General features: G+C 38.0%; 1 protein-coding gene across 5 annotated transcripts in view; it reads left to right on the top strand.

Moving 5' to 3' along the window:
- The window catches only part of LOC103041854 (cGMP-dependent 3',5'-cyclic phosphodiesterase), a 364471-nt gene extending 351359 nt beyond the window's left edge, over positions 1 to 13112 (top strand). For all 5 annotated transcript variants that reach the window (XM_022669594.2, XM_049467139.1, XM_022669603.2 and 2 more), the window contains 4 exons: positions 1972 to 2084; positions 3678 to 3716; positions 3929 to 4035; positions 4449 to 13112. In XM_022669594.2, the coding sequence (XP_022525315.2) occupies positions 1972 to 2084; positions 3678 to 3716; positions 3929 to 4035; positions 4449 to 4683 (494 nt within the window). In that variant the 3' untranslated portion in view covers positions 4684 to 13112. The remainder of the gene's footprint in view (positions 1 to 1971; positions 2085 to 3677; positions 3717 to 3928; positions 4036 to 4448) is intronic.
- The last annotated feature ends 1450 nt before the right edge of the window (positions 13113 to 14562 follow it).

The following is a 14562-nucleotide window of genomic DNA, read 5'->3' as shown; positions in this document are numbered from 1 at the left end:
GTGGCCAGTTATGGAAGTGCAAGGTAGTATGTGTTTCTAATAAATTGGCCACTGAGTGGAAGTACATGATGGTAATAAGTGTTTCTAATAAAGTGGCCAGTTAATTAAAGCACACTATATTAGGTGTTTCTAATAAAGTGGCCAGTAAGTTTAAAGTGCGCAGTAGTAGTTGTTTTGTTGTCCACAGTGAGTGGGAATACATAATGGTAGTAGGTGTTTCTAATAAAGTGGCCAGCGAGTGGAAGTGTAAGATAGTAGGTGTTTCTAATAAAGTGGCCAGTGGGTGGAAGTGTAAGATAGTAGGTGTTTCTAATAAAGTGGCCAGTTAATTTAGGCATACTATAGTAAGTGTTTCTTATAAAGTGGCCAGGTAATGGAAGTACACTATAGTAGGTGTTTCCAATAAAGTGGCCAGTGAGTGGAAGTACATGATGGTAGTAGGTGTTTCTAATAAAGTGGCCAGTGATGGAAGCACACGATGGTAGTAAGTGTTTCTAATAAAGTGGCCAGTTAGTGGGCGTATAATATAATAGGTGTTTCTAATAAAGTGGCCAGTGGGTGGAAGTGTAAGATAGTAGATGTTTCTAATAAAGTGGCCAGCTAGTGGAAGTGTAAGATAGTAGGTGTTTCTACGGTGGCCGAGAAAGCACAGCGCAGTGCAAATAGAAAAGCGCTGCAAAAGCACAAAACACATCCATCAAAATTACAACACAGGCGCAGCAAATAGAAAAACGCGCTGCAAATAGAAAAACGCGCTGCAAATAGAAAAACGCGCTGCAAATAGAAAAACGCGCTGCAAATAGAAAAACGCACTGCAAATAGAACCACAACACAACGGAAGTGAGTCACAACACAACGGAATTTTCCCGGGGGACCTTAAAAGATGCTGTACCAGCTGTATACAAAGGACAATAAGTGGCAAACAAGCTTCTGAAAAGTAAGTTATGTTTATTACCTGTGATTACCACGGTTGTGTGCATATTATTAAAAGTTCTGCTTCACAAAACGCCTTGTTTGCCACTTATTGTCCTTTGTACACATAGTGAAGTCCGAGACGTTGCTGAAGACGCAGCTTAGCTGGTACAGTATCTTTTAAGGTCCCCCGGGAAAATTCCGTTGTGTTGTGACTCACTTCCGTTGTGTTGTGGTTCTATTTGCAGTGCGTTTTTCTATTTGCAGCGCGTTTTTCTATTTGCAGCGCGTTTTTCTATTTGCAGCGCGTTAGTCTATTTGCTGCGCCTGTGTTGTAATTTTGATGGATGTGTTTTGTTCTTTTGCAGCGCTTTTCAATTTGCACTGTGTTGGGCTTTCTCGGCCACCGTATGTTTCTTATAAAGTGGCCACAGTGAGTAGAAGAACATGATGGTAATAGGCGTTTCTAATAAAGTGGCCAGTTAATTTTGGCATCCTATAGTAAGTGTTTCTAATAAAGTGGCCAGGAATGGAAGTACACTATAGTAGGTGTTTCCAATAAAGTGGTCAGTGAGTGAAAGTACACTATATTAGGTGTTTCTAATAAAGTGGCCAGTGATGGAAGTACACGATGGTAGAGTTTCTAATAAAGTGTTCAGTAAGTGAAAGTATGTAATAGTAGGGGTTTCTAATAAAGTGGCCAGTGAGTTGAAGTACATGATACTAGGTGTTTCTAATAAAGTGGCCAGTGTTGGAAGTGCAAGGTAGTAGGTGTTTGTAATAAAATGGCCACAGCGAGTAGAAGTACATGATGGTAATAGGCGTTTCTAATAAAGTGGCCAGTTAATTTAGGCATACTTTAGTAAGTGTTTCTAATAAAGTGGCCAGGTACTGGAAGTACACTGTAGTAGGTGTTTCTAATAAAGTGGCCAGTGATGGAAGTACACAGTGGTAGTAAGTGTTTCTATTAAAGTGGTCAGTAAGTGAAAGTACATAATAGTAGGTGTTTCTAATAAAGTGGTAAGTTGGAGTAATCAGTCTATATGTGTGTTTTTGTAGTTGGGTATAATCCTAGAAACCGCACACACCGCAGCCTGCTCCTGTGCCTGCTGATGACCTCCTGTGACCTCTCAGATCAGACCAAGGGCTGGAAGACCACCAGGAAGATTGCTGTAAGAACCCCTTACATATTCACTACACACTCACAGCATCCGTCAAACATGGTGGTGGTAGTGCAGTGTTACATTAAAAAGTTATAGAATTGGATTACTGGTTAGTTAATAACACAAGGATGGTGTTCTTGGCTGTATTGATGATGTTTCAGAAGATAAAGGCCAGGTCACAGTTTACTACAGTATTCATTAAAGACTCTCAGCAGCTCTGGCACAAACTCTCATAAACAGATGGTCTGAGGATGAACCTGTACCAGAATGAAGGAGAGAATGAAGGAGAAAGTGTGCAGAAATGAAGTATCTGCTCTCGATCCAGAGCTGTGAAACAGGGTGGCACGGGCATGTAGCTGCCAGTGGAAATGGCACCCAAAACAAGCAATTACTGAAAATAGCGGCATTAGAGCTGGCAGAACATCACCGGGGAAGATATCCAGCAGCGGGTGATGTGTGTGTGTGTGTGTGTGTGTGTGTGTGTGTGTGTGTGGATTACAGAGTTGAGACACAGATCAACTGGAAAATATTCACAACCAATTGCTGAACATGATATTTCTATTTAACCCTGAATGGTCCTGTATACGGACTCACTCTTCAGCTCCTAACATCTGAATTTTAGCTTCATAATAGTTACTTAATGATATACATAGCAGATATTAAATCATTGATATCAGTTACTGACTATTTCATATTTGTTACTGAATAATTCATTGCATATTCTAAATAATCAGTTATATGTGCTGAATAATTCATGGCAGTTACAATACTAAATAACATTTAGAGGATAATATTCACTGACTAATTTATAGTCATACTTTCATACTTCAGTTACTGAGTAATTCTGGTTACAGTTGACTGAATTATTTATTTTAATTTTAATTCATTTAATAGTTACTGAACAATTCATAGTAGTTACTAAGTAATGCATAGTATTTACTGAATAATTCATAGGGGATACTGAGTAATTAACCATAGATTCTAAGTATATTTTAGTTGATACTACATAATTTATAGTTTTACTAAGTAATTCATAGTGTTAACTGAATAATTCATTGTTTTTTTTTTCTGGATAATTCATAGTGGATACTGAAACATTTATTGTGTTTACTGTATAATTGACAGTGGATACTGAATAATTCATATATTTTACTGAATAAATCATAGTGGATACTGACTAATTAATTGTGTTTACTGGGTAATTCATAGTGGATACTGAATAATTAATAGTGTTTTCTTAATAACTCATAGTGGAGTGTGAATAATGTATAGTGTTTATTAAATAAAGTATACCAATTACTAAATCATTTTAAGTGGATACTAAATAATTAATAGTGTTTGCTTAATAATTCATAGTGGAGTGTGAATAATGCATAGTGTTTACTAAATGAAGTATAACAATTACTGTATAATTCATAGTGGATACGAAATAATCCATAGTAAATACTAAGTAATCAGAGGGTTTGAGTGTGTCAAATTGTTTAATTACTTTTTCCCCTGAGAAATTGAGCTGCTAACTCTAAAAATGATTACAAAGCATAACATAGTAAAATTTATACCTCTGGGCTTTACTGAAATGTAAATGCTGTTTCTGTGTTGCAGGAGCTGATCTACAAAGAGTTCTTCTCTCAGGGTGATTTGGTACGTGTGTGTTATACTACAGTCTCGTCTGTTTTCTGTCTGAGAATCTCCACTGAAATACTGAAGTGATGGGCTGTAAATACAGATATTATACACACACCAAACAGATTAAATAGATAATAAAAATAATCTCATTTGGGTTATATGATTTTAACATCCAAACAAAGTTAATGTGTGTCCTGTGTTCTGCTGTATGTGCGGTGTGTTTGTAGGAGAAGGCCATGGGGAACAGGCCCAGTGAGATGATGGACCGAGAGAAGGCGTATATTCCTGAACTGCAGATCAGCTTCATGGAGCACATCGCAATGCCCATCTACAAGTAAGTCTGCCTATATCTGACCTTAATCAGATAAAATATTTAGCAAAAATGCAACCCTTCAGCAATTCATAGCAAGTTGTGAACAGAAATATGCTCAAAATATTAAATTGAAATATAATAATATACTAAATAAAAGTATCTAAATACCCAATTATTTGAACAGTTTTCTTCTCTTCACTACTGAAACTGAGACTTCTGAGTCTAAATGAGCTGTTGCCATGTGGGTCAGCCAGACGTTATTTTTCTTCCTGTGTCAGTTGTTTTCTTTAAAGGCCATGTATTTTCTACACTGGATTTACTACACTGTACCATTTCTGGTTATTGACTGGACCTGAAGAGCTTAAATGACAAAAGTAAAGGGGAAAAAATAGGTGTGTTCTAACACTTTTTTCTTTTGCTCCTCCTGCTTCCAGGCTACTGCAGGAGATTTTTCCCCGGTCAACCGAACTTTACGAGCGGGTGGCGGCCAACCGTGAACAATGGTCCAAAGTCTCGCACAAGTTCACCATCCGTGGGTTGCCCAGCAACAACTCGCTGGACTTCCTGGACGAGGAGTACGAGCTGATGCAGGCGCAGGGAGCGTTCGGCGACGACATCCACCGCATGAACGGCTGCCTGGACGAAGACTGCTGCAAGAGGGACCAGTGACCCGGACGTGTCCTGCTGAGCACTGCTGAGATTCAACGTAACGGTTTCACGCCTGCTGTTCTCTCTGCAGAAAAGTGAGAAGCCGCGTTTCTGTCGTGGAAGACGGTGATGATTTGGAGACGGGAGCCTTAAAGGGGCGGAGAGTTGAGACACTGGAGCTTGTGGGCGGGATTGATATGCTGCAGCTAATGATGTCATTTCCAGCCATTTAAACCATTCGTGTGAAACAGAACTATTCACTTGTCGTAGGGCGAGTCTTCAAGTGATCGGTGTAGCCTCATGTTTTTCCGTAAGGCGTGTCAAAAAAACAAACAAACAAATGAAAAAAAAAAAAAACATTTCAGAATGTTCCGTAAAAATTTACTTCATTTTGATAGCTGAACAAAAATAAGCCTCATGCGTTGTTTCATTTTTTATATTCTGTCCTACTGTAAACATCATAAAGTCGCCTCTAAATATTCACATACGATGTACAGAAGATAAACAAAAATATTTATAAATATTAGGACTTTTTTTTTCTTTCTATATAGCGTAAACTGTAACTGTTGCTAGCTAGCTGGTCAGTTCTACATGCAAACGCACTAGCAAGGAGTGATTTTATTTGTTCGAGTTTGAGTTTTTATTTGCAGTCTCAAATGTGTTTTGGCAACCAACCACAGTCCCTTTTGTTCAGAAAAAAAAAATGTTACGACAATCAAGCCGGCGTGATATTGCCTACATTATACTGTAACTCCTTACCAAACAAATACTATAATTCAAATAGGTCGACTTCAAAATGTAGGCTAAGCTTTAGTTTTGTTCGCTTTCATTTGCTTATCTTCTTAAAAATGCAAATTCTAAAGTGAAATTCTACAGTTTTGCCAATATTTCTGCATATTTCAGTCAAATCAGACAGTAAACTACTGTAGGTTATTCAGAATGGGAGTAGTGTGAATTGGTTCACTGCAGAAAAGCCCATTGACTATTTACACTGCTGGTAATGGGAACTAGGTGTGGTGATACTGTTAACATAAAAACAACGCAACCCAAGTATAGGCAACCCAAAACCCCTAGTGAACCAAGACTTAACCAAGGCCCAGTCCCATTTCTCTTTTCTAATTATTCCCCTACCTTATGCTTTTGAGTGAAATCCTTCCTCTAAGAATTGGAACAATCCTTCAAGAACCTGATACAGATAACAGTGTTTATAGCAGTGAAGCGCTAAAGTTCAGCAACCTAGCTGCTGCTGATTAACTAGTTAACTTTAGAGCTTTATCTTATGTCTTCAGAAAGAGAAAAGGTGGTACAGCAATTAATTATTATTGTCCATTTCTTAATTCCTCTGTGATGGGGAGATAAAAAATCTGCATCCTATGCCGTCTATTTAAGGTGGAATGGGAACGCTAGCTAGCTAGCTATCTACATAGATGAACAGTTAGCAATTTTTTGCTGCTTGTTATGAAGAAAATGGTCATAAAGCATTGAAAGCATAATTTTTAACAAGGAAAATACTCATATTTGTGGTTTTCTTTGGTTGCTGTGCCGGACCACTAGTGCTAGTGATTTTTATAGTCCTCTGTTTGGAGTGTTCCTCTGAAAAAAATCTTTATTTGAAGGTCCATGTGTTTCTAAAACATCCCCTAACCTACCCCTCTAGCCTAACAAGAATCAGGACCCCCTATTCCTAGATGTGCACATGCAAAATAGAGGGCTAGGGTTAACCAAGGGTTGAAATGGGATCGGGCCTAAATCTTAAATAATCCACGGTGATTTACAAGATTATTCCTATTACAGAGGTTAGGAGTCTAGCCCAAGGACTCTTATTGGTGTAGCGCAGCATTCAGTCACCCAGACCGGGAATTGAACCCCAGTCTCCTACATGCTGTGGTAGCTTACTAGCAGATAGTGGTGTTATCCACTGCACCACACCATTTAAAGCATTTTATACCTTGATGCTGATGATGGGAAATTAGTGGCAAATTTGAAAATGCTTGAAACTTTTTTTTTTAGAGACTGATTCTTCTTCCGACTTGAATGTATTATATATGTTCCCTTTAACAGACAAAATTTAGGCCACCTCAAAACGATATTTAGGCCTATTGCAAAACCATATCTCAGGCATTAGACTGTGGATCCATGTCTTGCAGCTTTTAGAGGCATTAAACTCTACATCTAGTTCCCCTCACCACCACTGTAAAAACTGTAAAACAGTTTTTGACTGGGTCTAACGTTTTTCTAGGGACCGCTTCACACTAAACCACTTCAAAGACCGAATGATAAGATTTGTTTTGAACCATTAGTGAACTCCCCTTTAAATGCAGTGTAATGGTTTTGCCCTTTATACATTACAAGTGCCACATTGTCTCTTTACGTTATTTATTTGTTGGTATAATTCTCTCCGTTCTCCTGTGAGACAACACTTAAAGGGTCATTCGCAACAAACCGCGTTGACTACGCAAAAGCATACTCGAATCGATTGCCGTGAACTTCCGCACCAACGTTTTCTCTAAGGCTGCGTTCGCCGAATGCTTACCCTTACCCTCGACGACGCATCCCTCCACAGAGATCGGTCCCAATCCACATAAGCCTAAATCCAATTAAGCCCTTTTGCCTTCCCAAGACGCACTCACACACTCACACACACACACACACATACACAGGCATTTATGTAATGAGGCGCTGGCTCAGAGAAGCGCGACGACTTGCAATTGCTGCATTGAGGGTTTCGAGGGTGTAAGAAATCCCTCACTCTCTGTTACACTAATGCGGTGATGATAACTGTGTGGTATTATATGCTGTGCAGCAGGACACACAATACCAGAATCATAACCTTCTGTCTGGTCAGGGTTGTAACAGCAATAGCTGGACGCAAGGCAAGAATTCCTACTAGCCTTCTGAATTCACTTCCTGATTTTGGTAGATTTAGTCCATGGCTCTTTATTTCTTTATTTCTAAATGAACAATATTGGACACCATTAATGTGTCCAGAATCTTTGCTACAGGTCCCTGTCCTCCCACTCCATGAATATATTTATACCTTCTATATATTTATAACTTCCTTCCTCAGAAGGAAGAGCATGGAGGAAATAAAGGGAGAAGAACAGAAAGATGGCAGACCTCCCTCCTAGGATGCATGTACCATCCAACTTTGTCTTTTGTAAAAGTGGTCGCAGCCGTTCACATTGTCACGCTGGCTGGTTAGCACATAAGCTAAACAAGCAAGCCATCTACTAATTTCATCCACACTTTATGGTGGGGGTCTGGAAATGAGGTGTGTTCAGGAGAATTTCTGGTGTATTGTTATCTTGGCAACGGGAAATACAGGTGCGCTACTGACTGATTAAACCCTGACAACAGTCACCTGTCAGATGTTTATTCTTATCTTGGCAATGCATGTGCATCACCGCTTACTGTTACACACAAATAGATGTGCCACGGTGCACAAACCCAACTTTCCTGTAAATTACCTGCTTGCTCACCTTCACAGCGTGAATGCGCAGGTCAGTTTCCTCTGCTGAGAAGCGCAGAAGCACTGTGCTGCTAAAATAGCAGTCCTCCAATGTCAGAGGACACCTGGTAGGAAATGAGAGGCAAGCGACACTCCGATTTGTTTATTTCACTTTACGCCCACAACACTCCCATGAGAAATTAAGATAATTAGTACATTAGTACTTTTAAGCATTTCAAACAGCGCAATGTGTACTTTTCCCATTGTTACGATAGCAAAGACACACTGACACGCCCTAAATGAAGCTGCACATTGCACGGTTGACGGTTTGTCTATAGGAAGCTAAAATATGGCCCTAAATCTCAAAGAATATCAACATAATGTTACCACAAATAAGTTCTCAGTTCTTTTTTCCTCCTAGAAGTGAAGAAACGATGCAGGAAACAAAGATTTTGAATAAAAACACTGGAAGATTCTTAAAACACTGGATAACTAACTACCCATATTTTTTAAACAGGGTTTGTTGCGATTGACCCAAAACAAAGTGTTCCACTCAATGATACCAGGAACAGCAAACATAAGACATGCCACACTGGGAATTCTGCAGCGTCTGGGAAACAGACATGAGGCACAACCACTACGGTCCATTGGTTACAGGGGAATGTTGCACTGACTTCGCAGAGGCGTACCGATTACGTGTACTTAATGTTTGCGGGGGAAATTTAAGGGCTACGTGGCCCGTTGAGGCATGTGAAGAGGTTTATTTCTCAGGCTGGCAGAATATGTATAAAAAATGGATTTGCCTTATCAAGTATGTGTTGCCTTCCTGAGTGGTCGTGAAAAAGAGAAGAAAATATACACTGTATGAAAAAAAAACAAAAAAAACAATATATATATATATATATACACGTATGTGTGCAGTTCTGAAGCTACATGGATATATGTGCAGTGTGTCCAGACATGTTTGCACTGGTGTGAAAGTGAACACATTTGCCAAATGTATAAAGCAAAAGGCTCAGACTGAGAGCTTGGATGCAAGAGTAGAACAAAAAGAGATTCCAGTGGACAGATCATTAAAGCTGAAATAAAATAATCGGTCATACAAATATAGTGTGTATCTATTATTGATGCTAGAACCTTTAGAAAGAGTCGTTTTCTATGTATGATAAAGGTTCAAGGCTTAGTGAGATTTTAGTGAGATTTGTGTTCTAACAGGATTTTTATTTAAATTTAAGAAACAAAAATATTTAAATACATTTGTCGTCAAAAATATTGCTCCCAGAAGGAAGATAGAGGTTACCAAAAACAATGAATAATTTAGATTTTAGACTAGTATAGACAATATTTCAGTCACACATACAGAAGTAGTGCCTCTTAGTATAGGTTTAAGCCATTGTATTTGCTAGGCACAGAATACAAGATGTCTCAGCATGTAGAAAGTTGTAGAGGTTCCTAATGGAGTCCTGTAATAATTCATCCAATATCCTTTCGCAGTTCCTGCAGATGTTGTGGCAAGGTGGAGTGCTGTTAACAAAACCATTCATCTTGCCATTGACCAGAGTGCCTCCACACAAGGACAAAAGCGGGACTTGAAAACAGGACACTAAAAATGATCTGCTGCCACTCCATGACAGGCAATGGAGTCAACACCAATGCAGTCTTTTTAATGGTTTGCATGCATATGGTCGTTCGTTGTGCAGTCGTCCACCAGTGGTGCTGGCACTAACCCTAAAGCTAGCCATAGAAACCCTCTCATAGAAACAACTGCATGGATTGCTTTCAAAATCTTCTCTGAAGCATACTTCACATAAGGCCCAGCAGATATTTTACATTTGTCAAAGGATTCCTTCTGAGAGCAACTGTTTCTTTGATGATAATTGTGTTAATTCATTTAATTGTATTTTGGTCCTCCATACCAGACAGTTGAGCCATTCTAAAAGCTGAACACAATCTATGGGCTTTCTGGGTTTAGTTGTCCCACACAGTGCCCATAGTAGTGTTCCAACACTTTCCTCTGCTAACATGGCCCTCACCACAGCTTTCCATTTGCAATGTAACTACTGTATCTCCAAGCCAGAATGCCATTCTACAACCTCCACACACTGAACACTGGGCCAGGAATTCAGTTCCTACACCAATTGAGAGCCATAATCTTGAAACATCATGCTGTAGAGCAGTGGTCTCCCAGTCTGTTCCTAGAGAGCTACTTTCTTGTAGGTTTTAACTCTAACAACTCCAAACCTAACACTTGCCCCCATTCAGCCAACCAATGACCTACCAAGGCTGTAGCTTCAACTCCAACAACTCTTACAAACCTAACACTCACCCCCATTCAGCCAACCAATGACCTACCAAGACTGTAGCTTCAACTCCAAAACTTCATTCAACCAATGACTTGTCAAGGCTGTAGCTTCAACTCCAACAAACTCTAACAAACCTAACAATCACCCCTATTCAGCCAACCAATGACGTACCAAGGCTGTAGAGAATTAGCTGGATCGATTGGTAGCTCTCCATGATCAGTTTGGAGACCCTGCTGTGGAATCTGGGTGCTGGATCATGAATTAGATTTTTTGCTCTAATAGCTTCTAGAGGTGCTTCTGCAGGTCTTCACCATTACCGGGATTAGCTGTTAGGTTGCATTCAAGATCTGAAGGTTTGTAGATAACCAGAACTAGTACTGCGTTCACACTGGCAAATAATAATTTGCTCACTTCGCCCCAATATTATCTCAAGCGGGTGTTTTTGAGGCTTGCGTTGGAAGTATGTTAATGTGGTCAGTTAGCATGCTGGCTAATCTAGCAAACAACCACTGCTACTACACTGCTTCACTTACTACCAAGTCTACAAATCTCTCAGAAGAATTTGTTTAGCAGTTAGCATGCAAGCTAAGCTAGCAGGCTACTGTATCTATTGACCTCTGATAGTTCTATGCTTCATTTTCTTTAAATTGTTACATAAAATGAAAAGAAAAAAGAGGGCAGTTATAAGCAGTTAGCACCCAAAAGTTCAGAGAAGATAAGCTAGGGATCTTAGTCTCATGAGTCTGCGATTGGGTTGAATAAAATGTTGGCCATTTAGCATGATGGCTAATCTGGGAAGCTACTTTATCTATTGACCTCTGCTACTTCCATGCTTTGTTTTATCCAAATGGTTACGTAGAACAAAAAAAACGATTGGGCTGAAGAATGTGATTGGCCAGTAGATTTAGAATTTCGCTTCAGCTTGTATAACCTGATTATTTATAAGGTTAATAAAATCTTAACTCGATTTGTCGCCAAATTGAGGCCACAAATCGTGTAGTACCATAAGAAAATGAATAAATGCTTGATGCTCTGTCGTCTGCCAGTGTGAACGCAGGATAAGATGGGTACTACAGAAGAGCTCCTAAAGAGGCTTGTATTGGGATGGTTCATGGTTAAGAGTTTTTCTCAGATGTGTAGAACTCTCTTCGTTGAGGAATTATTAAGAAACCTTTATTCTTCAGACTGTACAAAGACTTCCAGTTGACTATCTTAGTCAGCTTAGTAGTTCAGTTCTGTACTCAGCCATAGAAATACAATGGTAATAGATTTTATTTTTTCATTAGAAACTGCAACAAATGAAAGTTCTTCAGGAATGGGATCAGATTCTGGCTCGAGTCTATTCATTTTTCTATTGATTTCTACTGTATCCAATCCAGGTAGCTCAATGGGAGGGGGGTTATGTTACTGCTGGCGTTTGACTTGAATCTTTTTTTTTGTTTTGATGCTTTTTTATAGTGTTTCCTATACATTTCTCCATGCTGTATTTGGAACGTTATTACAAATATTCTGTTGTTATTTTCTGCCTTTGATCTTTTTTGTGCAATATGCCGTTCCTGCATTTCTGAGTTTGACCATTGTTACAATGTGTAAATAGTGTGTTTCTAAATTATTGCTTTTTACACATACGTTAACGAATATATTTTTCCCGTATTTGTTTGAATCTGTAGGTGGCAATGAACCCATACATTTTGTCTCCCCCCACCACCATATACACAAACTCTTTAAACTCCTTCTCTCGTGCCAACCCTCTTTCATTTCCCAGAACACTTTTTTTTCTCTTACCATGACTTTATGATGTAAATATGAAATTTAAAGAAATGTTTATCTATTCTATGTAATTAAAAAAAAGACAAAAGAAAGAAAAGTTATTTTATCTATTTAAAAACAGTATGTAACTACAGTGTTGGTCTTTCTTTACTATAAATGGTATTTTTTTTTGTGACCCAGAGGCCTTTTTGGATTAAGAACTGATTCAATGCACATGGAAATTTGTATTAAAAATAAAGAAAACAAAAATAAAAATTCTGAAAAAATATTGATTTTAAGGAAACTTAAATGAAACCTCTGACAAGAGGCTTGACAGAAACTGTTAGCATTATGCTAACAGCTGGGTGAATGCTTGTTGATTTTGTGTGTCTAATAACTGTGTAACAACAATTACAATTACAGCATTAAGTTGAATCTATAAAATATTAAACATTAATACAGTTCACATAAATAATAATAGAGGATAAATGCAGTAATTGTAAGTGAAACATTGTTATTGCAAAGACTAGAAACATGAAATTACACAGTTATTGCAGACAAGATAAAGCGGGACCAACTGGATTTTAAAAACTAATCAATTAATTAATCAATTAATTTTATTCATATGCTAATAATAAAATTGGCTTTAAAATGAATACTGCTTATACGAATTCAAAACGATACTGATTATGGGACTGAAGTTCGACTGGTGGTTGTGTTTCTTTTCTATTTTGTATTCAGGGTGAAGTGCTGGTTTTATCGGTCGTCACGGCCTCAGGTGTATACTGACCTACAGTACCTGTGTAGATATTGTACAGGTTGGATTGTGTCTTTAAATTAATCCTGTCAATGAAATATGGGGAAAGGCCAGTTATGATATAGAAAAAAAAAATAATAACAATTAAAAAAGTGACTTTTTATCCAAATAAATTTCTTAAAATGACAAATGACTCCTTTTCCTTGTTGTGTTTTTATTTACAATGAAGACCCAAAGCAATATTTATACTTTATACTTTTAATAAAACAGCACAATGCTACCAGGTCATCCAGGATCTCCAGGAGAGAGGGGCATAAAAGACCTCCAGCACTGACCTGTTCCAACATCATGTGGAAATCCCGGGGTCAGAAACAGTTTAGAAAAAGTTATGTAGGATCTCGCCACAATATGATCCATCACACCTGCACATGTCCTGCTCACACTCCAGCAAGAACATAGCAGACGTATTTAGTCTAGTATAAAGATGATCCGTGCAGAGACTCAAGAGAACTCCAGACAAACGTCCAACTAAGCTTCTTTAATATATTTACATTCTACTAAAATACATTCATTTTCAGTGGGCATGTGCAGCTCTGCAAAAAATAAAAAATAAAAATAAGAGACCACTTGAATGATGAGTTTCTTTGATTTTACCAAATTGAAAACCTCTGGAATATAATAAAGAGGAAGATGGATGATCACAAGCCATCAAACCAAACTGAACTGCTTGAATTTTTGCACCAGGAGTAAAGCAGCATAAAGTTATCCAAAAGCAGTGTGTAAGACTGGTGGAGGAGAACATGATGCCAAGATGCATGAAAACTGTAAATAAAAGCCACTTTTAATCCACCAAATACTCACTTTCAGGAACTTCAGGAAATTTCTGAACTCTTAAAACTTTATGAATATGAACTTGTTTTCTTTTAATTATTTGGCACCTGAAATATTTTTTGTTATTTCAGCCATTTCTCATTTTCTGTGAATAAATGCTCTAAATTGCAATATATTTATTTGGAATTTGGGAGAAATGTTGTCCGTAGTTTATAGAATAAAACAACAATGTTCATTTAACTCAAAGTTATACCTATAAATTACTGATTTAGAAACTGAAGTGGTCTCTTAATTTTTCCAGAGCTGAATGTTATACAGCTGAAACAGGGAACAGCCTAGTGCATCCCAAATTGATCAGCATTAATATTTTAATATAACATTATAGTCATTATGGCTTTTAGAAAAATGAGTTTTGGTGAGGGCTAGTGAAGTATAGGACCTTGTGGTGTGGACTAAGCTTTTGTTCTTAATGACATTTTTTCCCCTTACATTACTTTTACTTTTATACTTTAAGTAGTTTTGAAACCAGTACTTTTACACATTTTCTACAGGAGTATTGTAAACCCTTTAGAAGTATCTATACATCTACCTAGAGAGTAATAAAGTGACTCTTTTGCACAGCTTTATCGGTTTCTTTACTTCTTTTTTTATTAATTATATTTTTACTGCAGAACACTCTCCCCAAGTCTTGTTTTATGATATACTTCAGATCAGCAGGTGGCGGTAATGCACCTGAAAACAAGTAGGCGAAGAAGAAAAACAAAGATGGAGGACAGGTGAGTTAATTAGTTTGGCTAAAAGCTACATGTAGG

Source organism: Astyanax mexicanus, chromosome 18 (genome assembly GCF_023375975.1).
Source record: "Astyanax mexicanus isolate ESR-SI-001 chromosome 18, AstMex3_surface, whole genome shotgun sequence".
Taxonomy (NCBI): domain Eukaryota; kingdom Metazoa; phylum Chordata; class Actinopteri; order Characiformes; family Acestrorhamphidae; genus Astyanax; species Astyanax mexicanus.
Note: the sequence above shows the minus strand (reverse complement) of the source record. Positions and strands in the feature narration are given on the sequence as shown.